At 35.4% G+C, this 27,799-nt stretch overlaps 1 protein-coding gene across 1 annotated transcript in view; it reads left to right on the top strand.

The window, feature by feature from the left end:
* Top1 (DNA topoisomerase 1) overlaps positions 1–25,100 on the top strand; it is a 198,059-nt gene extending 172,959 nt beyond the window's left edge. Inside the window, exons 13-14 of the mRNA XM_090401923.1 lie at positions 9,292–9,441; positions 23,072–25,100. Coding sequence (XP_090258049.1) covers positions 9,292–9,441; positions 23,072–23,174 — 253 coding nt within the window. The 3' untranslated portion in view covers positions 23,175–25,100. The remainder of the gene's footprint in view (positions 1–9,291; positions 9,442–23,071) is intronic.
* Positions 25,101–27,799: the final 2,699 nt, after the last annotated feature.

The following is a 27,799-nucleotide window of genomic DNA, read 5'->3' as shown; positions in this document are numbered from 1 at the left end:
TCTTCAGGATCGGTACAGTGATGGCTTTTTTCCACACTGCTGGGATTCATTCCGATCACCAGATATGTGTGTCAGAAGGACATCTCCTCTGGCTTTGATCACTTTGGCAGTGACTCGATCCACTCTTGGGGCCTTTCCATTCCTCATTGATCTTATTGCACTCTTCACTTCATCAATTGTTGGTTCACCGGTGAAGAATTGATTCTCTGGCAGTTCAGGCCCCTGGGGGTGGATTGTGGTTATAAAGCTGTTGGAAGAATTCTTTCCACTGGGGGGGGGGGGGGGGGGGTGGAGATATTGTTAGATCTTGAATGAGGACTCTTTCAACAAAAGAATCATTCATTCAAGATTTAACAAGAAACACAATTCTGAGCTAGAAATACTTGTACTATTAGTTAAGAAAGCAAAATATAAATAGAAAACCTGTTAGAATTACCTTAGAAAGAAGTAAAGTAGAGGAGAAAATTGTATGTCTAAGTAGAATTATATTGCTTAAAGTTATTGATGTCAAAATTATACTCTATGTAAGAATATATGTCTAAGTGCAATCAAAGGTCCAAAGGTTTCTAGCTAGTTGCCTATGATGACATAACGCCCGAAGTGAAAGCATTCGTGGAAGGTGAGCTGAACTTGCGTTCGACGAAAAGAGCACTCTTCAAGGAGCAGAAATGTGACGCAACCACATAGGGGCGAATAGGAGAGCGCAATGAGAGATACTCCAATACGAAAAGAGGGCACTACAAAGAAGAATAGAAGGCAAGTTCACGTGGTTTTGACTCCCATTTTTCTGTTCCTGTTTCTCGTGTGGACAAGCAGAGTGCTGACCGATCGACAGCGCCGGAAGTAATCTCCTTCCCGGTTGCTAGCTGAAGGAGTTGGGCCTGCTATACATGAGCTGATAACAGACATCAACTAGTGCCATCGGTAAGAGTTTACTGATACGAGACAGCAGGAAATCCCCCTCTGAAGGATGGCTGAGATGATGACAGCGATCCGGTAGAAGAGCGTTTGTATGGCAATGTGCAAGGAATGACCATTTGTGTCGATCAGCGTAACCTCCACGTGGACGCAACTCGATAAAGCAGAAAGACATATGACTACAAAGGACGGACGAATGAAGCGCGATATCCTCTCAGGACACTGGTAATGTACAGAAATTTCCTTATTCATGTAACAATTAATATTTGAGCAAAGAGAGAAGAACAAATTTTTAATTGAAAGGAAAGAGAACTTTTAAGTGACTTTTGTGCTCAGTAACATGGTAACCATATTGGACTAGTAGTCTGAAAGCCTGAGAATATGCAACACTCAGTTGAATGTGAATTGATCTTTGTTAGCGAGCTTTACTTAGAATTTTGATCTAGTGTTTTATGATGCAAGTGTACTTATTTAACCTAGAGATGTAAATAGTGTAATTGATATTCAGAATGTTCCTTATTGCTTAGCTAGTGAAGTTTATTTGTATGCATTTTGATATTTAATAAACATGTTTTTTCTATGTAAGCCTGAGTTTGTCTGAACATGAGACTGATTTTACCACTCGCTAAAGTTCGAACCTGTGAATAAGGGGAAATTAAAGAAAGTTAAGAAAGTTTTTTGGCCAAGCCTGCAATGTTGAAATTTCTATAGACGCTTAATACTTTAACAAGATTAGGTAATACTTGAACTCTGGGGAGGTTTCTTTGTACAAGAATTCTTCTGTACTAGGACTCTGGCTGGTGCAGCTATATCAAACAAATTTTGTCAGAGTTCCGAAAGGAGAAGTGGACCCAGAGAGATAGGTTAGAGATTTCAAGCTTGGTTGGTATGACAGGGATTAGGATAGAGAAATAACGGGAAAAAGTAACGACATAACAGTATCATAGCTGTTGCTAACAAAAAAAAACGAGCAACTACAAATATGGGATGTTTTTCTTTGGAAGATGTAGGAATTATGTTGAACATAAAATATGGCAATTCAGTGTTCACAATTACTTTTTTATTTAATCTCCTTCCAGTAGTTATTTATTTATTTATTCGTATGGCATGAAAATTAAAACATGCAGTACAATACACTTTAATAACATATAAAATTAAAAGTCAAAAGTCATTTTAAAAACCAATAAAATTAAAAGGTTACATCCATATTGGTCAGCTAGTTCATAGCTTCGGGTGTAGCACTTAAAAAGTCCAATTTGTCTCCTGAATATGCTCTGAGATAACACTGAGTCACAATATGGTTCACAGTTTATTTTATTTTTATTTCCTAATATAACTTCCAGTAGTATTATCCATTCTTGATATGTACTCAAGGCATAGGACAGGACACATTATAGCTTATGTAAATCTTGCTGCCACAAAAGTGCATAAACCTGTCATACATTTAATACTGTTAGGGCTTAAAATTAACATAATCTGGGAACCCTCTTTGTGGTGGACTCAAGTCTACTGTGAAATAAAAAAAAATTGTAGCTTCATGGTAGAATTCTTTCAGACACCTTCACCACATTATTCTCTATCTGAATCATTGTTTTTCTTAAGATTTTGTCACTGGATTTCAAATTTCTTTTTTTTTAAACTAATTTATCATCATCAAATTCCTGCCATGTACCCCCAAGGGGTGTGCAAGATATGATAGTACTACATGAAAAAAAATTACATTATTACTAACTTCCTGTCTACAATTTTCCTCCAAATCAGTCTGTTACTTGTCAAGACCACAACATTATCAGATCTTATATTTCTATCGTATAAGGCACTTTGTACTGTTGTGTCCCAATTTATGATTATTATTCTATCTAGTGAAATTCTGCTTATCTGTATTCAACTTTTATCTGTGTACAAGATATCACCCCCAAATTACAAATATTCAAGCCATTCCCCCCCCCCAGTGTCCCCAACATTCATATTACACTGTGCCCCCTGGGACATTTAGCCCGAGATATAAAATACAAAAACAAGGAGCAATTACCAAAACATGTCTGAATGTGAAACAATATTGCAGTCGTGACACTTTATCTCGTTACTACTTTTAAATATTCTCCCCTCCCGCGTGATTAGGTTCGTATGATCTCAGACAACTGTTTTATCAATGAACAAAGACCTATTAAACTCATTAGTATGGTACAATTCAATTTCTAATATAATTCAATTCAATACTAAGAAAACATTTACTAAATAACATTAGCTTATCACAAGTAATTTGGCTATGATCCTATATGGGTATTGTGATCATACTGCAATAACAAATTCAACACATACAATCATATGAATAATTCCAGATCTAATTAACACTTTAGTTAACCCTATATTAGTCTGAATATGCTATATGCTGTAGCACATGGACATATGTGATCAAGTCACTCTATTTAACTATCCAAAACTATGTAGATTAAATTATCCTTTCACTGTGTTAACACATAACTTTGACATTTAAAACTTTCCTATACGTTACAATACCCATGCATAAATTTCAGTACACATAATTACTTATATTTTCATTATAATCAGTCATGTACTAAAGTCCTAGTATAAATTTCCTTAGTCTCTTCAACAGTTCAGTAATAGAATAATGATTACAATTACAGACGATTTTCAGTTAACACGAGATTTTTACAGTACCTTTTTCTCTTGAGTTTTCTATATTGGCCTCTACCTTTTTCCGATTGAACTATCCTGGTATGATCTCTCCTATAATTGGTCACTCCTAAGTTCTTATGGCATTAAACTGTGCTTATGCGATCTTTACTTTTCGTACTTGAATTAAAAACACACTTTAAAATCATCTATACCATGGCTGTGAAACTCGCCACATGGACACCGATTTCTTTACAGATTTCCTTTTCTCGTAGTTGTCACTGGATGATGAAACACATAGATAGTACCTTCTTTCCTTTAGCTAAATGGCATTCCTCATTTCTTACCATAGGAAATACGGAATCGAAATCCCGCTCACTTTTGTTTCCTTGTTGTGACGACGGAGATAACTCCAATCCCACCACTCAGGAAAACCACGTGAAACCTATACGAAGGAGCTCGTGAAGAAACTATCCGGGAAAAAGCCTCGTGGGTGGGGTTTCTAACCCTTTTATACCTTGATCCCTACCAGCACCTTCTTTAATTTCTTTTCTCTGCCCCCTTACTGGATTCGACTTCACCGACAAATTAGGGAGGCGTTTTTCTGCAAAACATCCTGAGGTCGGCGAGCACGCGACTCACACGTGACGATGTCTAAATCCGGAAATTGACCCTGAGCGATAGTCTGTTGTTTTTCTTTTGCTAGCCTCTAAATTAATCCCCCTTCCAAATTTTCTAAGAATTTACTTAATATTTTAATCTCTAGCCTCTCACATACAATTCCTTATGACTAATCCTTTCTGTTTTACTTAGCTAATTTTTTTTTATCACAACTGTAATATATTCCTTCTTTTATTATTTAGTTCGACAACCACTTTTTGTTATATATTTTACTTGGATGCAAGAATATTTTTCTTTCTTTAAGTAATTTATGTATTAGCTCTTATACAGCGGTTTTATTTAATTTTCTCTTCATGTTACACCATGATAACTGAAAATTCCACATTCTTAAGGTATCAAGGTATAACAGTACCGTGTCAATCCACCTATATCTTGGTCTTCCTCTGGATTGTTTTGCTGCCAACCTGGCAGAGAACACTTGTTTTGCTAATCTTTCTTCGCCCATTCTGTTTAAGTGACCATACCACCCTGAGATCAGCTCTGCTAACGCATTCCTGGATGCTGACAATGTCAAGTTCTTTCCTAATATCCTTGTTTTTAATATGATATTGCCATTGATGCCATCTGTTTACGCCTATGGTCTTTCTCAGGACTCGCATATCTGCAGTCTCTAGTCTTTGGTCAAGTGTTTTGTTTCTGACCCATCTCTCACATCCATAAGTTAAAACTGGTTTGAACACTGTCATGTATACAGCTAATTTAGTGTTCCGACTAATTTCTCTCTTATTCCATATGAATTTATTCAACTGACTTCCTACCATACCAGCTTTTCTGATTCTGTTGTCTATTTCTATATTTAATTTACCATCTTCACTAAAAATCGTGCCTAAGTAGCTGAAATGTTTCACTTGTTCCTCAGGTTCTCCTTTCACAACGCAGTTGACATTTTAAACGATTGTGCCTATTTTCATTGTCCTTGTCTTTTTATTGCTGACCTTTATACCATATCTATTACAACAGTTATTCAGTTTAGTCAGAGAATCTTGCAGACTTGTAGCGGATTTATTTAGAAGTATAACATCATCCGCATAAAACAAAGAGCTGACATTAACATCTCCAATTCTGATATCAGGTTTAATACCACTTTCCTTCATAATGTGAACCATATAGATAATGAATAACAGAGGGGATAATGTACATCCTTTTCTCACACCAGATTTAACATTAAACCATCTTCCTATACTTCCTTCAATTGTAACTGCTAACTTACAACTCAAAAGACTAAGTATTGCTTGATATAATGCCCCATTGACACCATATAACTGTAGCATATTGAATAGCGTCTCTCTTGGCACCTTGTCATATGCCTTTTCCAAATCGACAAAACTTAAATACATATCTTTGTTATATTCCCATGCTTTCTCGACTATTTGTCATAAAGCGAAGATCTGATCCTGACAACCTCTATTTGGCCTGAATCCAGCTTTTCTTCCACAATTCTCAACCGTTTCTCAAGCATACTTGCATAGATCTTGCCAAGAACACTCAGTAGGGAAATAACTCTGTAATTCTCACATTCAGTTTTATATCCCTTTTTATATATGGGCACTATGAGAGCTCTACTCCAATCATCGGGAATTTGTCCCTCTGTCCAGGCTTTCTGAACTATGCAGCACAGCCACTGTAAGACTTTTATACCACCATACTTCAGCATTTCTGGTCGAATATCATCCACCCCTGCTGCCTTTCCACATTTCAAGCCTTTGATGGCTTTTTCTACTTCAAGTATGGATATGTATTCCTGACTGCATACCTGGCCAGTGTTTTTTACCACTGTGCTGTCATCACTGCTTATTTCATTTAGCAGTTTTTCAAAGTAATTACTCCATACTTGAAGGATATCTTTTTCTCCCATTTTCATGTCACCTTTATCATCTCTAACTCCTTTTACTGCAATCTTTCCTCCATTCCTAAGCTTCAACAACCTCCAGAATATTTTGCCGCCTTCTTGATATTTATTTTCTATATTCTTGCCAAAGTCCTCCCATGACTTTGGCAAGAATATTGTTTGTCTAGTTTTACACAGTGTTTAGCATTCTTGCATTTGTCTCTGTATTCTCTAAGAGCACAAGCTGACTTATTTGCCAGGAACTTTTGATATGCTTTCTTCTTTTCCTTCACTGCCTCCTGTGTCCACCATGTAGTTCTTATTTTTCTATCCTTGCAGACAACCTCACCACATGCCTCTCTGCCTGAATCAATCAGGGTTTTCTTCAAGGCTTGCCACTGAATCTTCAAGGTTTGGTTCCTGTTCTCAAACTCTTTCATTTTTTCTTCAATAAGCTTTGTGTATTTTAGTCTACAGTTCACATCTGAGAGATGCTCAACTTTTATTTGCTTTAAAACTTTCTTATATGTTATTCTTTTCAATATTAAATTCAATTTTATCCTGCTCAAGACTAAATAGTGATCACTTCCAATTTCAAATCCTCTGTTCAGTCTGGTGTCCTGCACCAGGGAGAAAACATCACTATCAACAATAACATAGTCAATGAGTCTTTTCTTATTCCTTGCCTCTTCTCTCCATGTGAATTTGTGCACATTTTTATGTTGGAACATGGTGTTAGTAATAACCAGTCCATGTCCTGAGCAGAAATCCAACAGATATTTGCCATTATTATTAGCTTTGCTCTTTTCTCCAAATTTTCCTAAAATATTTTTGTACGTCTCACAATCATTTCCTACTCTGCTATTTAGATCCCCAACAAGGACAAACTTTTCCTTTTTCATTGTGTGAGTTGCTTTTTCTAAAACCTCAAAAAATTCCTCCACTTCTACCTTAGTAGAACCTTCTGTGGGACCATAGGCACAAATAAGTCTCATTGTCCAGTTCCCCATTCTCATATTTGCCCACATTATTCTACTTGAGACTGACTGCCATTCAAGAAGATTAGCCTTGTATTTTGTGTTGAATACTATGGCTACTCCTTCTTTTCCTTGATTGTCATTGCCTGAATATAACATTTTGTATTTATTGCTCAGAAAGATCTCACCAGTTTTGGTCTTTTTTGTTTCAGTCACCTCTATAATGTCGATTTGGTACTTATCTAATTCCTCAGCTAGCTCCATTTCTTTGCCATTCTAGCTTCTTATGTTGATAATACCAATCTTTAATTCTGGTGATGTCGAGTTGGGGTGTGTTTTCAGATTTGTTCCAGTAGCAGACTTTTTGCTGTTTTCCCTGGTTCCTTGGCGAAAACAACAGGGCCCTTGTTTAACAGGGCAACGCCCCAGCCGGCATGAAATTTTGTCATGTTGTACTATCATTTTTAATTTTGGTTTAACCAATTAGAATACAATTTGGTCGGCTAAATCCCAAATTGCCAGCCCATCCTTGTTCATTCAGTATCCAAGTAGATACCCAACAGGATGCACCACAAGAAGGCGAGGATTGGACATTAGGTCAGAAGCCCTGGTCAGTTCTCCACATTTCTTTAAAGGCTATGTGGAGGTCTCCTCTCAGTTATACAGCTTTGACCCTTAAGCACCCCACTAATTTATTATCTCATTAATATTTCTATATTTGAATCTGCAGTTCAGCTTTGATTCTTTTTGCGGTCAACTTCCATAGAACACACAGGAAAGGTTTGTTATATGGATAGTTCGCTATAATGAATTTATTTTAGCCTGTGTTTGTACCTGTGGAGTTTTGGTCAGAACTTTCCCATAGTTTGCATTGTAGTGAACTAGTTTAATAGAGCATTGCTTGCTATAGTGAGAATTGACTGTATATTTCTTTTCAGTATGATTATTTTCATTCTGCTCAAAACTAAATGAGGGTCAGTTCCTGAAAAGATTACTATCAACAGTAACATAGTAAGACTTCTTATTTCTTGTGTATTCTCTCCATGAGAATTTAGTCACATTGTGCATCTTTTGTTGGGATGTAGTGCTCATAATGATTAGTCCATATTCTAAAGAGAAATTCAGGTGGTATACTGACATTTATTATTAGATTTGCACTTGTTGCCAAATTTTCCCAAAATATTTCTGTGTGACTGAGATTCTTCATTTTTATGTGACTCCTAACCACGAAAGGTTTTTCTGTAAGCTGATAGTACATTTGTATCATGAGTAGGATAAGGATTTTTTTTTTTTCTATTTTTATTCATTTTATGTATTTTTTAATTTATTTTTTACATAATCTGGAAAATTCTGCTCTAGAATCCAAACATGGAACCTTTTTCAAGCCTCTAATGTTAGAGGCTTGATTACCTAAAGACAATCACAAACATTTATGCCCATGGCTGGATGCGAACCCATGATCTTGGTTGGAGAGCAGATATGCTAACCACTCAGCCAACCAGACTAGTAAATCCATTCTACCATTAATATTTGACCATGTTCTTTGATCTACACATGCATTTAATGCTGATGTGCTTCATAGAACAATTCAGTGGAATCTTTCTAATCTTTGGAGTCAGGACATTTCTCTCTCCTGTGATAGTGCTGCCGGGCAACACATACAACACAACAAACTCAAATTGCTGGATTCTAACAGAACATTCTTCAACATCTTCTAGACAGTCTGGATCTTTGTGTGTTTTCATTTCTTACAGATTATATAGGGGGTCTGTTTGTTCACCTCTGATATAACACCTCCATGATACAATCAGAATGGCATGTCCTTTTGGGAAGAACTGAGTTGGATCACATCCAGGATGAGAGGAATATTTATGAGAGTTTTTTTCCTCTTACAAACAAGCTAGCTGTAGAACATATGCATTTATCAGCCAGAATATACAAATATTTTGGCTCAGTCTTAGTTGCTTGAGATATGAATATGAAAAGTCTTATCAAAGTTGTATATGTGAGAATCAGAAGGCTGGCATTTTATGATCAGAGCATAAACAACCTTATTAAATATAGGCATTAGAATGCCTGAACACTGTGTTGTGCATTAGTAATTTTATATATTATTTGATTACTTGCTTGACATAAAGTTGTATAAAATATAAGCCTTATAATAATATTTTGTTACTGACCCCCAAGTTAATTAATACTATATAAGTTGTGCATCACTAATTATAAATATTATAAAATTCTCTTCTGTAGAGTTTTTGAAAAGAAGAAGAAAAGACTTCAGCAATTAGAGGAGCAGTTGAAAAAACTTGAAGTACAGTATCTCGATAAAGATGAAAATAAACAAATAGCTTTAGGTACTTCCAAACTTAATTATCTGGATCCTCGGATAAGTGTAGCTTGGTGAGTATTGAGCATTTTGGGAGTGGGGATCACTCTTGGGATATTATAATTAGGCTGTACGTTCTCTAAAATGGAACACTTTCTTGTTTGCTTTTATTTGTTTATTTTATTTTATTTTTATTTTATTTTTTTCATTTTAGGATAGATTGCCAGTGGCAAGCCTCAAAATAAGTTTTAGAATGTATCACTCAAGAATTTTGTGATTACTGAAGAGTAATGAGTATCATGCAGAAAGCTAAATTGAAGTACGAAATGCAGATGGTACTCTAGTATCAGAAGCTAATGACATTGTTCAGTTAATAAGTGTTCACTTTGGTATTTCCATGTTTGTATAATTTGAGTTGCAGCTAATGAAAAATACCAAAGAAATGGAAGGAGTGTGTGATAGCTCTCTTGTACAAGGGTGGTGTAAAAAGTGATGTGTCTAACTACCGACACATCACTTTTTACTTCTTTAAAATCTTCACCACCACACCACAGTATCTGTGGTGTGGTGGTGAAGATTTTAAATTCAAATTGGGTGGAGCACCACCCAGTGATCTAAATTCTACAAAATTTTGCAGGAATACATTCTCATGCAAAAGTGATATCTGAGAAAAAAATAAGTAGTTCCAAAATTCACTACTAGAGATGATGTACCGAATGTAGATGTAGTAATTTTTCTGTGTGTCAGAAGGAGAAAAATAACACAAGCATAAATAACACATTTTTATTCACTTCCATTATGCATTCATGGGCTATTCTGTTTAATGGCAGAATGCAGCTGGTTGGGACTGATGTTGTGCACATGCTGCATTATGATGTCTTTCAGTGCTGGCAAGTTATCAGAATGATCTCAATAAATCCTGTCTTTGAAAAATCCTCAGAGCCAGAAGTCACAGGGTCAGATCATGCAGTGAGAAATGCATGTCTGCTATCTCTGGTTTCTGCGAAATGTTCTTGAAAATCTCCTGAAGATCCTCTGATGTGTGGAGGTGGGGGGGCCATCCTACGTGAAAATGACTGAATCCATGTACAGGCGCTGTTTTAGCTGTGGTATAACAAAATTGTTTGTCATATCACGATATCTCTCAGCAGTAACTGAGTAGGTCACAGGACTTGACTGGAGAATGTCCTCAAAGAAAAATGTTCTGATGATAAACAAAGCTGTAAACCTGCACTAGAGAGTAACTTTGGGTGAACTTAAAGGAATTTGTCAGGTTGTGTGCAGGATTTGCATAGCCCATACCTGGCAGTTGTGGATATTCACAGCTCTGTTCAGTTGAAAGTGAGCCTCATCTCCTTCCCACCCCACCCCAAAAAAAAAAAAAAAAAAAAAAAAATTTATCCACGGCCATGCAGTGTCCGATTCCACTTGAGTAAGGAATATTAAAGCCAATGTCAGTCAGTTTTCAAAGTCCTGCAGGTGCAACTCCTGTGTCAGAGTTATCTTGAATGGGTAGAAATAGTATCTTCCATAGAATTTTCCAGACAGTTGTGTCGTCATACAGCACATGCACTGGAGGAAACACACTGTTATTCATGGCCTGCTGCACAGTGGCAGTAGCACCTTCATTCACATGTTGTGAATTGATTGGTTTGTGACCTCTGCCAGATCTAACCCCCAGTGATCACATTTCTTCAAAATGACTAATCATTTGTCATAGATACATGGAGATAGTGGACCTTGTTGACATTTGTTCAGGTAATGAATTCAAAGACTGCTGCAGCAGCATTGCAATTGTTTAGGTAGTACAGCTTCACGAGCAAAGTGCATTAGGGCAAGATTAGTGCCATCACTGTGGACAGTATTAACAATCATAATGATGGGGGACATAATCTTGTGTCCATCCTTTTAAACCCTTCTGGCACTTGACAAGTTGCATGATATGCAAATTCCATGCATTGGATATTTACAATGCCCCTTGGTGGTGAATTTTGGAACAACTTTTTTCTCAGATATGGATTCTGCCTGATTCACAATATATTCCTGTAAAGTGTCACAATATTTGGATCACTGGATGGTGCTCCACAAGTTCTTAAACAGAGATACTTTAATTTTGATCACCTTGTAGTAATAACTGAATAAACAGTCTTACAAACTGTGATACATATATGTCAGATAATGTACGTTCATTTAAGTTTCTTCGTCTTCGTTGCTGCCAAGCACAATCAAACGAGAATATTTTCCCTCGAGCCTAGCAATTTGTTTCAATATTGGAATCTTTGAATTGGCATAATAATATAACTAAAAATGGAGGAAAACTATGTCAAAACTTATTTATTGTAGAATGTTTGCTTAAGTGTCATAGGCATCTTCAATTCAGGATTATAGAACAGCAATGAAACAATAACAATTCTAAAAAGCACCACTTTAGTAGCATATGTAAGATAACTAAATTATTGACCAATGGTCAATAATTTCCTAACTTTAAAATAATAATAATAAGTAATTAAATAAAGTGAGTACCTTTTTAAATATTCTAATCTTTCCTATCTCACATAAAGGATATAGACTTAGACCATGAGATCTGTTTAAGTACTTTTTGACAAACTTTTACAAAAAGAATTACATCATATCAAATCCACTTTTTTATCAAGTGGTTTTAAGAATAATTTTATCATCAAAACAAAAAGCATTTAACAATTTTGATACCTCTTCCAATCCTGAAGAAAAAATTCACGTCCTATCCTGTATGTGCAAGACATTTCCATACACAGAGTGAAAGTTTTAAAACACTGAATATTTTTGTTGCCTTTTATTCCATCAGAAAAATCTCCACTTTTCTCACTTTGTCCAAGGAAAGCTTCCACCTCCAGGTTTTTTAAGCATCTACTAAATGCCTTGCTGTTATGGCTTATCTTGTTTAGGACAACATAGAAGATCTAATATTATATAGCCTTATATTAAATATCATGAGCCTAAACAGTCTGGACTTGCTGATCATGCTATCTGCACTAAATGTACAGTTCATTGAATCAAGACAGGAGTCCTTTGTAAAAGTTGGTTCCTCCTTAGTAGGAGTGAGGACTAGATTTTTTGCTTGGAGAGTTGTGAATGAGTGGAATCGGTTGCCAGAGTCAGTTTTGAGTGTTTTGTCTGTTAATGCGTTCAACGAGAGGTATGATAGGTGTGAGATTAAGGCCAGTAAGAAAAAATACACGGTTGATTGTTAGTATAGGCCAGGGAGTTATACAGGTGATCTGGAAGACATGCGTCACCAAATTAGTATGAGTACAGGTCAAGTGATTATTATGGGGAACTTCAACTATGGAGAGATAGCCCTGAAGGAAGAAAGATCACATGGCGAAAAGGAATTTATATCTGCTGAGAGATAATTGCTGAGGCAGGTGATATGGAGGAGGGCTAGGGGTGTGAGAATATTGGACCTGGTCATAGGATGAGAAGCGCTATCTATAACCAAGGTGGCCACATTGCTTCTGATTAGCAAAAGTGACCCTGTCTTGACTTGGGAGATTGCAAAACATGAGGAATATTCTGTCAAGAAGGGTTATATACAGTATATAGAACTACTACAAGTCAGGTGATTATGATAAGCTTGGGAAGAAGCATAAATCTGTGCCACGGCATGAAACACTGCAGGATCAGGATGTTAGGAGTACATGGGAGATAGTTAAGGGTCATCTAGAAGAAACAATATTAAATTGTATACCAAAGGTATACAGTGGTGCCTCGCAATTCGACAGTTGAATTTCGTGGGCCGGCACGTGCATGGAATTGTGTGATGTCATTTCTTGTTGGGCTGCATTGGTGTTTGCTCATGTTGTTTGTGCTAATTTTCAATTCTGCATTTTTCAGAAAGTAAAAATTTTGTGCATCCGCAGTTATCTTATTTTTTTGAGTGAAATTTAAGAATGGGTACAAAGAGAAGTGAACAGAGGAATAATTCAGGAAAGAAGCACACTTGGTTGAGCATAAAGAAGAAGAAAGAAATTGTAGATAAAGTGCAGAAAGGTAGAATAATTACAGATGTAGCTCAACAGTGTGGCATTCCTAGGTCAACTACGGCAACTTTTTGGCAACAGAGAGAGAAGATTATGGGTGCTAGGGTGTCTGCTGGTGCGATGAAGATTTCTGACAAGAATAGATCTTCAATCAATGAAGGGATGGAAAAAGCTGCTTATCACCTGGATTAGAGACAGATGAAGGGAGATCCAGTAACTCGGGCGATCTGTGAGAAGGCTAGGTTAATTTTTGGAGAATTGCAGAAGAAAACTCAAGGATGTACCTCAGATCAAATTGAGGAATTCAAAGCAATTGAGGCTGGTTTCACAGATTTCAAGAACAGGCATCCATAGTGTTCTCAGACATGGGGAATCTGCTAGTGCAGATAAAGGGGCTGCAGAAAAGTTTATGGAAAAAATTGAAGATTTAATCAGGAAGGAAGGCTACCTTACAGCAAATTTTTAAACTGGGATGAAACTAGGTTATTTTGGAAGTGCTTGCCAAATCAAACTTACATCATGAAAGAAGTGAAGCTCCTAGGGCATAAGCCTATGAAAGATAGGCTTACCTTGTTATTGGCAGCAAATGCAAGCAGAGACTTTAAACTAAAGCCACTTTTGGTCTACCACTCAGAAAATCCTCGGTGCTTTGGGAAGAAAATCATTAAGTCCAAACTGCGAATGATGTGGAAATCCAATGCAAAAGCCTAGTAGACCAGCAAGTTTTCAAAGATTGGATTTTTACAGTGTTTGTCTGAGCATAAAGAAGTTCTTCACTGACAACAATTTGCCTTTGAAAGCACTGTTGATCCTTAAGAATGCTAGCACTCACCCTCAAGACTTAGAGGACATTCTTGAAATTGACTTTGATTTCGTCAAAGTCCAGTTCTTGCCTCCAAACACAACATCACTGATCCAACCCATGAATCAAGAAGTGATTGCGTGTTTTAAAAACTTTACAACAAGGCTTTGTTCTCACGGCTTTTTGACATGACTCACTCTTCTGACAAGACACTGAAGGACTTTTAAAACTGGCTGGGATGGAGTGATATAGAGAACCCTTCGTGTATTGTGGAAGAAACTTGTTCCTAATTTTTCTCAGGATGACAAACAGTGCAGACCAAACAGCTGCAGCCATGCGAGAGATCATTTCGACGGCAGAGAATCTCGACATAGAAGTAGTTGATGAGACTGATGTAGAAGAGCTTGTGGAGGATCATGATGACCAACTGACCATGGAAGAACTCAGAGCACTCAGCGAATAGCAAACAAAGGAGAGAGAGAGAGAGATGGGAATTTCACCTGAAGAAGAGGATGGCAGGGAAAAGTGGCCAATGCCAACAGCTGCCATTAAAGAAGTTTTATTCCACTGGGAGAAGGCACAGTCTTTTTTATTTGGAATGGTACCCCAACACTGCTGATGTGAGTAGAATAACAGACTTGTTCAACAACACTATCATGCATCACTTCAAAACCATCTTGAAAAAGAGGGGAAGACAGTCCACCCTTGATCAGTTCCTCATCTGTTCAAGCAAAGAGGAGATGAGAAGAGGTAGAACAGGATAAAGAAGACTTCCTTCCAACATCTAAGGCTCAATAGATTGTATGTATTGTGTATACAATAGCATGTTATACAATAGTAAAATAAGTAAAGTAAATAATATGGTGTATTTCTCTCCCACTCCCCCTAACAGGGGGTGGGGGTGGGATGGGGGTCCAGCAATGAATTAATCTATTTTCCATAGACTTATATAGGAAATATTGTCCCGCAATTTGACATTAGTTTCTGCGATGGATTAGTGTCGAAGTGCAAGGCACCGCTGTAAATTTTTTCTTCCTTACAAAGGTAAGGAGGGTTAATCAAGGAGTTAGATGAATGAGTAATATCATTAAGCATGAGCTGCAGAAGAAGTAAATAGTGTGGATAGTGAAAAAACAAAAAAGAAAGGTGACCCACAAACTCATGAACAGTACAAGGTTCAGGCAAGAAAGGTGACCAACATGGCAAGGAAGGCAAAATCAGATTATGTGAAGAATCTTGCCGAGCATATCAAAGGAAATCCCAAAGAGTTCTTTCATTATATGGCAAGTAAGAGGAAGAATGACTATGGAAGATTAACTTTAATGAGTGATGATGGTCATGAGGTGACAGAAACAGATAAAATAATCAAGTTAATGAGTGACCACTTTGCAAAGGTATATCATCCTAGTGAAGGTACTGCTTTAACATATGTGACAGACTGATATCGGAACAGAGGTGGATAAAATTTGAAGTTCTAAGGATATTGCAGAATCTTAGTGTGAATGTAGCTGTGAGATTAGATGGGACATCAGTTTGGATTTTGCAAGAATGTGCAAGGGAACTGGCGATACCTCTGACTAGGCTCTTTAATTTAAGTCTCGGCTTTGATAGAGTTCCACGGGAGTGTGAAAGAGGGCAAATTAATTCCCTTACATAAAGTATTCTAAGACTGCATTCTAAGACTGCAGTAGCAAATTGTAGACCAATCAGTAGTTCAAGCGTGGTGGTAAAAGTACTAGAAAAATTGGTCAAAAAGAGAATTCAAGAATAGGTGGATAAAAATATGATACTGTATGCGGGGGCAGCATAGCTTTGTGAAGAGTCAGTTATGTGTTAGATAAAGGAAATGGTTACACAATGGTTCTGCTGGATTTTGCAAAGGTATTTGACAGAATAACACATGGAACTGTTATGCAAATGTGGAGACACTGGTTAAGTGGATAGGAGAGTGGCTGCTGGACAGATATCAAAAAGTGGTATACATATGGGCAGAATCAAGGCAAAAACAGGTGACTAGTGATGTGCCCCAAGGTTCATCAGAACAAGGGGAAAAAGAAATTGGTTAAGAAGAGGATACTTACACATATCAGTTAAGGTGCAACTTTTGACCGGCCTCATCCATGGCAGACCCTGACTTGGCATTAGTGAGTTTACGATTTTTGAATTATTAAATAAAACACTTTCTATAACTAACAAATTGAGTAAACAATTTACAAATTGCATTAATATTGGTTTTGAGAAAAGGCATTAGATATGCTGACCCAGTTATTTAAAGTGTGTGAAAAGGTGAATTATTAATTCTAAACTCACATTTGAAGAGATTTTTAAACCATCACTTCAATTTCTGGAGTATTATTATTATTATTATTATTATTACGGGCAACTCCGGGGAGTCATTAGACTCATCGAGGGAGGCCCCAAATCATTTTCATCACAACTATTCGACATTCATACAGTATCTATCATACCTCGCCTTAAACTCATTCACTGTCACAGCATCCACCACAGACTCAGGGAGCGCATTCCACTCATTCACTACTCTAAAAGTAAAGAACCCAGCTCTAACACCTTTACTAACCACACTTTTGCCCAGTTTCCATGGATGTCCCCTAGTCCTCCCACAACCAGCCCTGTTTTCAAAAATATCTTCTGAATTAATTTTATAGAAACCCTTCAGTAATTTGAATGTCTCAATCATATCTCCCCTCCTCCGCCTATCAACCAATTTTTGCAACCCACAAATCCTCAACCTGTTCTCATACGGTTCATTCCACAGACCTGCTATCATCTTGGTCACTCGCCTCTGGATCCTCTCCACCTCCTCCCCATCAAGAAGAAACCTAGGTGACCAAATCTGGGCACAGTAGTCGAGATGAGGTCTTATCAGTATATGAGAGGAAAGGAGATATCATTCACACCACCACCATTGCACTGTTCCTACAGATCTCTGCAGTATTACAGAGCTGTTCTTACCATTTCTGAATAACATTGTTAGAGTTTTCTTTTCTCTTTAATGGTTGTGAATCCTATTATTATTGCTTAAAATATTTTTTTCGCTGACCAACAGTTAAAATATTACTAGTGATGGATGCTGCCATGCCTTATACTTATTGATATGGTTGACTCTCATTATAACAAACTCATAGGGGACACAGAAAGAGTTTGCTGTAGTGAAATTTCTCTAACATAGCATTATGCCTCTGGAGCTATGGTTAGGATTTTTTGGTAGTTTTTTTTTTGTAATGAGTAAATTTGTTATAATTGCATTCGCTACGGTGATAGTCAAATATATATATTTTTAAATTAAGTTGGAGTTTTATAAAATGGGACATTTTACAAAGTCAGAGCTTTGTAAAATTGGCATGTTCCCCTTTGTTTGCTTTAATTAATAGAATTGAAAAATATGAAATGGTTCAGTGGCTGACTTATAGTGATGTTATTATGTTATCTGGTGTCGATTTTTTATATTTATGTAAGAAGTAAGAATATATTTCTCTGCTAATGATAGATCAACACTTTGCATACTTATTTTATTTTAGTATTATAGTAGTTTTGGTATTGAAGTAGTTATCAGGAGAAAATATGATTGGTTTAATGATATATTCACGTAAACACAAGAAAGATATTTATTTAACCAATAAATAAATAAATATCAAGAACATCAATCTTCCATTCTTCACAACAAACCTGAAAAGTCTGGATTGGTTCAACACGGGATTGAAACTGGCCACAGCATCTTTTGGTCCAGGACTCACCTCTTACATAGATCCCGTTATGGGTTCCAACATTTGTTCAAGGAAAGCGTGGAGGCCTTGCTCCATTGTCCCAACCTGAATCGTAATGACTGTATATCTATATCAAAATCTGGGAAAGTCTAATCAAGATTACTCATTAATTTTTTTTTTTTTTTTCAATCATGTCTCTACTTCAAAATATTCTGTTTCATACTTAGTGATATAACATCACGCGGAGTGTTCTATTTTTAACGATCTATTGTTAGTATTCTAGCTTGTATTTTTTTTTTTTTTTTTTTTTTTTTTTTTAACTGTTCTTGTAATACCACTGAAGATGGTCTGCTATTTCCAGACTGAAATATTTGGTTAAATAAATATCTTTCTTGTGTTTACCTGAATATATCATTCAGTCTTATGTCACAAGTATCCTTAAAACAGCAAATGATTGGTTTAATGCTTGACAGATAGTACCTTTATTTTATATATGAGAGGTTAATTGGGCTATCGGTTTATTGGGGGTCATTCATATTGGATAAATCTTAAAGAACAAAAACAAATCAAGAAAATTCCCAGTGTTTTCTTTGCTTATTTGGGACAGGAGAGTGTAGCACTCAAGATTATCCCTGAGATGATCACTTGTTACTGGTTGGTTGGAAGGGTTTTTTTTTTTTTTTTTCCCCACTTGGTTAGACTATAAATTATATATTTAGTTTAATCCTTTATCCAAGTGTGAGCCTGAAGTATCTTCAGGACTGGGGCAACTCGTGGCAAAGGTGGACTGAGTTCTGATCACTTTCCTTAGTATCGCATAATGCAAAGCACATCTCCTTGCAGACATGTATAATGCTATGCATTATGGGAAGGGTCACTACTCAGACCGGCTTCGACCTTTATTGAGGTCTCTTCAGTGGGAGCCAGACCCAGAGCACCAAGGTTGAAGCAATGCAAAAGTCATATTTCCATATGCCAGTTGCCAAAAGGTGTCACACCTTATTATTAAATTACTCTGGATTAGAGAAATATGTTGGAAGTTTTCTTTTTTTTTCACTTGGGTTAGACTATAAATTATATATTTAGTTTAATCCTTTATCCAAGTGTGAGCAAACAAAGTTTGCGCCTGAAGTATCTTCAGGACTGGGGCAACTCGTGGCAGATGTGCCAGGAGTTGTTTACTCACACTTGGATAAAGGATTAAATTAAATATATAATTTACTGGTTGGTTGGTTGGTTTTAAGATTTATTACCATAAAGAGAGGAAACATCATACTATGCCAAACCACAGCTTGAAAATGACTCATCAACTTTGTTCCCACAGCTGTTTTATGAAATTTGATACATATTTTGCCATTATAATTCATTTGAATGAATGATTTGTTGCTTAGTGAAATGTTAGTCTTTTTTATAACTATTAACGTGAAACTTCGCATAATTGGGGCAGCCACTTAATTTGGTCAAAATGTTCTAGTCCCAATGTGTCCCAGTTAACCAGAATTACTGTGTGTGTGTGTATATATATATATATATATATATATATATAAATATATACACTCAATTCCCCATTTACACAGTAGATTGGTTCCAGAAAAAATACGTGTTTAAAAAAAAAAAAAAAAAAAAGAATACAATGCATATGAAAAAATAGAAGAAGGTTCTAGATGTGAAAACCCAATACGAACAATAAGTTATATGAAAATCATTGAATAAAACTTTATTTAATTTTAATGGAATATATTTTTTTTTATTTTAAATACTTGTTTAAAGTATATACATAGGTATATTTCTTAAAGAAAATAGTGTGTCACTGATAAAATAGAAATACACCCTCGCATGTGGTTATTAGGTAAATTTTATTCACCATCACTTTCTGACAGTAACCGCATTCTTTTGTATGAGACTGGAATTAAATCACTTCCATCACTTGAAACACTTTCACCATCCTGTTCATACTGCAATGGTGAAACTTTTTCTTGAGTAAAATGAACTAAATTATCACCAATTCCAGTAATTCTGAAGGTTGTTTTTTTTTGTACCATGAACTCTGTAATTAATCATTAAGATCCTGTTTTGACTAGATATTTGTGTAATTCTTCATATCATGCCATACATGACTTCGGTTCACGTTTAAACTGTTCAGCTCATTCAGTATTTGGATCATGTGCAAGGCTGTTAGTGATGACGAAATAATAGAAGCTCTCCTGGAGAATCCCAATAAAAAAGAAAAAGTGATGATCATGAAGTGATTCTACTCACTGCAGGATTAATTAAAGAAGGGCTTTACAATTTACTAGCCATTTGAAGCCCTTCTTTAATTAATCCTGCAGTGACTGGAATCTCTTCATCATCATCACTTTTTCTTTTTTATTGAGATTCTCCAGGATAGCTTCTATTATTTTATCATCATTAACAGCCTTGTCAACCATCAGTTCTTCAATATCTGCAGATGAAAAATCATCAAATCCTTCTTTGCCAACTGCGTGTGCTAATCTGATGATATTGAGATATTCAGTTGTATGCAAATGCAAAGGTACAGGATTTTTCTTTTTCACACATTCTGACCAAGTAGCTTTCCAGCATGCATTTAAAGTTAATGGTTTCAATTCTGATGATGCCAACTTAGCAAGTTTGATGCAATCCAAAATAGAAAATTTCTTCCATGCATCAATAACTGTCAGTAAATTATCCTTATCTAGTTTATCCAAAATATATTGGGATGTTCTTTCTTATGTAGTAAGTTTTGAAAGTTGCGAATACAACCACTAGATCAGGGTGTATTAGGTGACAGAAAACAAAATTCCACATTCATGTGTTCTAAAACAGGATGGCCAGGCACATTGTCTATAATCAATAAAACTTGAAAGTCCAGATTTTTTTCCATCAAGCGTTTAACTTCTGGAACAAAACATTGATGGAACCATTCATTAAAAATTTCTTTTGTTACCCAACCTTTTTAGCTTGTCTTCTAGTGCACTGGTAACATGTTAAAATCCAAACCTTTTATTGCCCATAGTCTTAGGGACCAATTAATGAGTAATGGTTTTAATATATATGATCTCCTGAAGCATTGCTGCAAAATAATAGTTTTTTAAAGCCACCCATACATTTTTTGTGATTTTGCTATATAAGTTCTACTTGGCATTTTTTTCCAAAAAAGGCCAGGCTCATCTGCTTTTCAAACCTGATCAGGAGTGTATCCTGATCAGGTTTGGAACATGAGGTGAATGGATTTTATTATTTAGGTAATACTTTTTTAGGTTTTGGAAAAAGCATTAGATATTAGAAAGCATTAGATTGCTGTTGTAAATTAACGACTGGTCAGGAATTGTTGTCAAGGTCTTGGAGAAAATAGTCAAGAGGAAAATACAGGAATGGATAGATGAAAATGGGATACTGTATGGTGGACAGCATGGTTTGTGAAGGGTAGATCATGCATCAGTAACTTGCTCACGTTTTATAACACAGTGACGGCTGAACTGGATAAGGGCAATGGGTTTACAGTGATTCTACTGGACCTTGCTAAGGCCTTTGACAGGATACCACATGGAATTGTAATCAGTAAACTGCAGCACATGGGGATGGATATAGGATTGGCAAGATTGATAGGAGGGTGGTTGTTGGAGAGATATCAGAGAGTGGTTTATTCAGGAGTAGTGTCCAAAAGACAGCCTGTGACTAGTGGTGTGCCGCAGAGTTCTGTTCTTGGACCACTACTGTTTAGTTTGTTCATTAACGATATAGGAAAGGATCTAAGAGGAAGTGTTCATTTATTTGCTGATGATGCAAAGTTGGGTAGAGCAATAGTGAATGCACAGGATGTCAAAATTTTGCAGGATGATTTAGATAGTTTGGAGGACTGGACTAGGGAGAATGGATGTCAATTTAATGTGGCAAAATGTAAGGTTATGCATTTTGGGGCGAAAAGATTAGCAGCAGTATACCACATTGGTGGAACTGTACTCCAGCAGATTGACGAGGCCAGAGATTTGGGAGTGTTGGTGGATAGGGAGTTGAAGTTTAGGGGGCACATCGCAAAAGTGGCTAAATCAGCTCATGAAATCACTTGGTTGCTGAAAAATACTTTGACGAGACAAACAGGTTATTGTTCCTCTATATCGAGCCTTGATAAGACCCCATCTAGACTACTGTTCCCAGTTTTGGGCACCAGGGTTTCTTCTTGATGGGGAGGAGGTGGAGAGGATCCAGAGAAGAGTGATCAAGATGATAGCAGGTCTATGGAATGAACCTTATGAGAACAGGTTGAAGATTTGTGGGGTGCAGAAATTGGTTGATAGGTGGAAAAGGGGTGATATGATTGAGACATTCAAATTACTGAAGAGTTTCTATAAGATTAATTCAGAAGATATTTTTGAGAATAGGATTGGTGGTGGGAGGACTAGGGGCCATCCATGGAAGCTGAGCAAGGGTGTTAGAGTTAGGTTTTTTACTTTTAGAGTGGTGAATGAGTGGAATAAGCTGTTGTGGGTGGCATGACTGCAAATGAGTTCCAGGCGAAGTATGATAGATACTGTGTGAGTGTTGAATAGTTGTTCTTGACATGATGTTAGGGCCTTCCTCGATGAGTCTAAGGATACCTTGGAGTTGCCTGTACTAATAATAATAATATGCTGACCCAGTTATTAAAAGTGTGTGAAAAAGTGAAATATTAATTCTAAACTCACATTTGAAGAGATTTTTAAACCACCACTTCAATTTCTGGAATATATTGAGAGCAAAAGAGATATCATTCACACCACCATTGCAATGGTTAAGCATGGTTGTATACAAATTAATTCACAATATATGAATTTTTATGCTGATTATTTTCCAGAAATATGGAGCTAATGATATGTATGTTCTATTTTATATATAGACTGTTTACATGAGATATATTGGTCCATAGTTTATTTAAAATTTATATCAAATTTCAGTATTTTAACATTGTTATTTTTACATATTAAGATTTTATTAGTGATTTAAAACTAGCAAATGAAGTCAGTTTGTTTCATGATTTCATACTTGTTGAACATTTGAATTCTCCTTGGAAAATCTTGTAAACTTCAGAAAATATTGGCCTGCATAAGAACTTGGTTTTTAAACCAAGTTTATATAATTTTTGTTTTCTTGTTTAACTTTTTTTTTTCTTTCTTTGTAGGTGTAAAAAGTGGGAGGTCCCAGTAGAAAAAATTTATAATCGCACACAACGAGATAAATTCCGATGGGCCATTGAAATGGCTGGACCAGATTTCAAATTCTGATGCAGATCAGTCAGCCTTCAAGCAAATCAAGGGCTTGAGGCTGACACTCTTATTGATGAAAAAATAAAAGTGTCTTTACCTGCCTTCAAATTTGTGTGGAGCATCAATTTTTAGCAACTAGAGGAAAGTCCGAAATAGTGCTGTAGTTGTCTTTCCTCTCATCTGATGAAGTGCAGGAATTCATTCCACTTAAGTGTTCATCATCCTGCACTGTGCCTGTCATTTCATCTCAGATGTGCTGCATTTTTCAGAAACATCTGCTCTGGCTACTGCCGTTTCCTTTCACCTGACATGGATTTTCTGAATATCACCCTTTAATATATGCTTTAATGTAGATTGGCAGGCATGGGGTTTTACGTGATTATTTATGTCTTGTAAATCAAAAGTTGGTTTTTCTTTATATGTTGAACAGGATGAAAGTACCTTTAACGCATAGAATTTATTACAGAAATTGTATGTACATGTGCAAGTGGTCATGGACCTAGAAGACGCTGTGGACACCTGTCATATGGCAGTATTATGTGAGACTGGGTCTCATTTGTTAAATTATTAGATAAGGTGAAATATTAGATAATAAGACATCAGTATGCTATGATTTAAAAGTATTTCACTAGGAATGTATAGGTTGTATAGTTTTTTAATATTTGTGGATAAATCTGGTTTATAGGAAGCCATTCATCATAACTGATTCTGTATAGGAAAGAATAAATTATTGAAACCAAAAGATTTAATGAACTGGAATTATGGTCTTCCAACTTTTTATTCAGATGTTGCTGTAGCAAATAGAAATATTCCTTGGCAGTGAAGGAATTAAAAAAATGAAATTAGAATTTGATAATTCTTATAGTTTATATACTACTGCAATGACAATTTTAAATTTAAAAAAAAATGCTCGTTTTGTTAGTGCTAGCATGAAATGAATTTACACAAATTCTTTGTAGTAACTGTTTTTAGAAAACAATAATTTGTTCTTAAATATATTTTGGTATCTTTATGCCGCATTTTAAAAATATCAGCCAGATATCTTTGTTTTTGTGTAATAATTTGTTCTGAAATATATTTTGGTATCTTTATGCCGCATTTTAAAAATATCAGCCAGATATCTTTGTTTTTGTGTAATAATTTGTTCTGAAATATATTTTGGTATCTTTATGCCGCATTTTAAAAATATCAGCCAGAGATCTTTGTTTTTATGTATCAACAATTGTTTTTTGTGTATCAAGTTTTGTGGGATGTGGATATACTAGCAGTTTTGCTCATTAAATACCAAGGAAATATTTTGTGTAATTTTAATTAAAGTTAACTAAGAAGATATCTGTAACTTTTATCATAATTTATCGATAATACTTTGTTAAAATCACTTTTTTTACTCTAAAGATTAGCATTTCACTTTTAAGCAATGCTTTTGCCTCACAAGTTTTAATTTACATATCATTTGAAGTCGTAACCAATGAAATTGTTTTAGAAACATCTGCACATTAATGCTAATTGTAAAGCTGTTAATAATATAAAAAAGAAAACTTAAGAACATTGTTGAAGAATACTTATTGCTAATTATGCTACTTTTTATGAAATGTTTTGTATATCTCATCAGTCCAAACATGTAAGATTTTATAGGAATTAAGTTATATTTACTGGAATTTTATGTTGTAGGTAATTTATCACTTTTTTTATGGTTAGTTTTCAGTGTGTTGATGAAAGCATTTGAAGTGTAATTAAGGAAATCTACAGTTTTGTCAACTACTGTAGCATCATATCATCTGATAAATCGAATGTGTTTGTGAAAGTTGTATGTGTGACTTTTTTGTCCACAGTAGCTTCTGGTACTGTGCAGTGTAGTGCCTCCATTCACGTATTGTCACACTTCATCTCATTGTCTGTACAATGACACATTTTAACAGAAATAAACAAATTTTCACAAGCACAATAAAATGTTTGTGGTAACTACAGTTCTGTAATAATTGTCATATTTTAAAATCGTTCTCTACACAGATAGAGGTGGGGGGGGTCCATATTACTAGTAAGCCATATAATTAGGAATGTATTATCCTACCTGAGAATATAAGAATCATTTTCTCAAGATTAGCAAAGGTAGAGAATTGTATAATAAAATTTTATGCTGTAATTTTCTACATGTCACACCAGAAAAGGCATGTTTTTCATAGGTACATATCACTAATAGAGTTAGAGTATCTGTGGGGATACCTGTCCACTTTGTAAAGTAAATATATAACTGCATTTAAATGCACATCAATCTGAACACTCAAAATCAGTAATACAGTATACATGATAAAAAGTTAGACAGCCTAAAGAAAGTGTTACTAAAAGTTTAGGAAATTGTTGTTATATATTAACTTAGCAGATTATTTATATTTAAATAATACAATAACTTTAGTGGGTAATTAGAAGAGATTAAGGAATGTGACATGCATTATACAACTTGTGTTAATATCATATCATTCAGTAGGTAAATGATATGAAACTTACCCATCAAATTCATTGAGTGATTCATTCATCCCTATCTTGCACTATTTATCTTGATCTTGGGCCTTTGTGTTCTTCTGTAGTGTTTTATAACTTTTAAAAGTATTTAAAAAAAAAAAAAATTGGTAGATAAACATTTACTGTTTAGGCCACTCCTAGTGGATGTAATGAATCAAAGTGTCCACAGTAGTCCAAATGGGGGTAAAATCAATATATAGGCAACCCTTGTTCTGTAAAAATCCTGCATTATGCAAGACTCGGATCATATCGAAAAAGTAGGATTATGTTCTTATAAACAACAATGACCTATCCAACAAAAAAAATATTTTTATTTAATTCAGGTAATTCATGTAAGTTAAGAAAATATATAAACTATGAAACAAATACATAGTATAAAATTATAAAAAAGTTCATAATATGGAGCTAAACAAATATCCAATTGTCTTGTGAATTTTCCGGAGCACTCCATTAAGGGATCATTATCCGTAAAATAACTTCCTTTCTTGCCAAGTCCAGTCCTGCTAATTTCTTTAAGCTGAATTCTTTAACGGATTCATCACAATCAGAATCTTCAGTAGAACTTTCCCACCATTTGGTTCGATGTCATCTATTAATTGTATCAGTCCCTCATAGTGAGGAACTGGTACAATTTCTGTTTCCCCATCAATTAATTCACTAATTTCATTTGCAACCATATCGCAAAAGCCCTCTCCACCAAAAATGTGTGCGATGCTTATTATACGACTTAGCTCAGCATTCACTGGAGGTACGAAATTTTGTTCAAGAATGGCTTCAGGCCATATTTTTGCCAGCAAGCATTCAGTGTAGAGGGTTGTAATTCTTTAATGGACAGAGAAATAATTTTCACGTAACTCAATATTGAAAACTTTTTCGCTTGAGGCAGTGTCATGTTTGGATTAGATTCCATTTTTTCCAAAATTAATTTAAATGTTCAATGAATATAATGACTTAAATGTTGATGTTATTCCTTGGTCGAGTGGTTGAATAAGTGAAGTATGAGGCGGCAAAAAAAATTTATTTTAATATTCGGATGTCTTAAATTTGTTGGGTGGTCTGATGCGTTATCCAAAATTAGTAGAATTTTGAAGTCAATATTTTGCTTTGTGTAACTTTCTACATCGGGTACAAAACACTTGGAAAAACGATTTTCAAACATGCTAGCTGTTACCCATGACTTTTTTTGTTGACCTGCCAATAAACAGGCAGAGTAGACTTGTCGAGCCCTTTCATAGCACGAGGATTTAAGGATTGGTTAATAAACATTCGGAAAATATAACCCAAATTCATCTGGGTTATATTTTCTTCTCAAAATATAACCCAGATGAATTTGGGTTATATTTTCTTCTGAAAATCAAGTTCTTTTAAATGTTTATAAACTTTTGGAACTTTGTTTAATAAGATTTCCATCCAAGGGAATTTCTTTTGAGTGCAATATTATATACAAATCATTAGATTTCCCGTTTTTGCCATTAGAATATCACATGCACGAGCAACGCGCTTTGCACTTACCGTTGAGCTAGCAATAACACTCGGATTTCTTGTTCATTTTGTTTGATTGTTCAAATTGTTGATTCATTTAAATTCAAAGTCCTTGCAACAACTGGTTTTTCTCCATTTTTCAACCGATCCAAGATTTTAATTTTTTCTTCGAGAGAAACTAGTTTTCTTTTCAATGTTGGTTTTTTTCTCTCTTGTTGCAGTTTTAGTGGCAATTACTATTAAAAAAAATTTACATGAAGAAAGCATTACATATTAATTATGTAACTCACCAGAAAATAGTACACACCTTAAGATTAACACGCTTATGATTTTTAATGTGCTTTCCTGGCAGAAAATGAAGACAATTTTCAACAATAAATGCTTTATACGGTAAACAATTTAGATATACATGCTGTTAAAGAGTATTTCTCCTAATATAAATTCACTACTTATAACTACATGCTTGATACCAGAAGATACAAATTTAAAAGATAAAATTTGATTTTTAAGTCGTTCAGTGAAAAATATATGAAGAGAAGGACTACTACAATTTGTAGACCATGTTATATCAAGGCCGCGTTGAACAAGGGTTACCTGTATTATGCAGGTCATCTCCAGAGAAACATTAAAATTGTTCAAGG

Source organism: Typopeltis vanoorti, chromosome 12 (assembly GCF_054136105.1).
Source record: "Typopeltis vanoorti isolate ZY-2024b chromosome 12, IOZ_Tvanoo_1.0, whole genome shotgun sequence".
NCBI lineage: Eukaryota > Metazoa > Arthropoda > Arachnida > Uropygi > Thelyphonidae > Typopeltis > Typopeltis vanoorti.
Note: the sequence above shows the minus strand (reverse complement) of the source record. Positions and strands in the feature narration are given on the sequence as shown.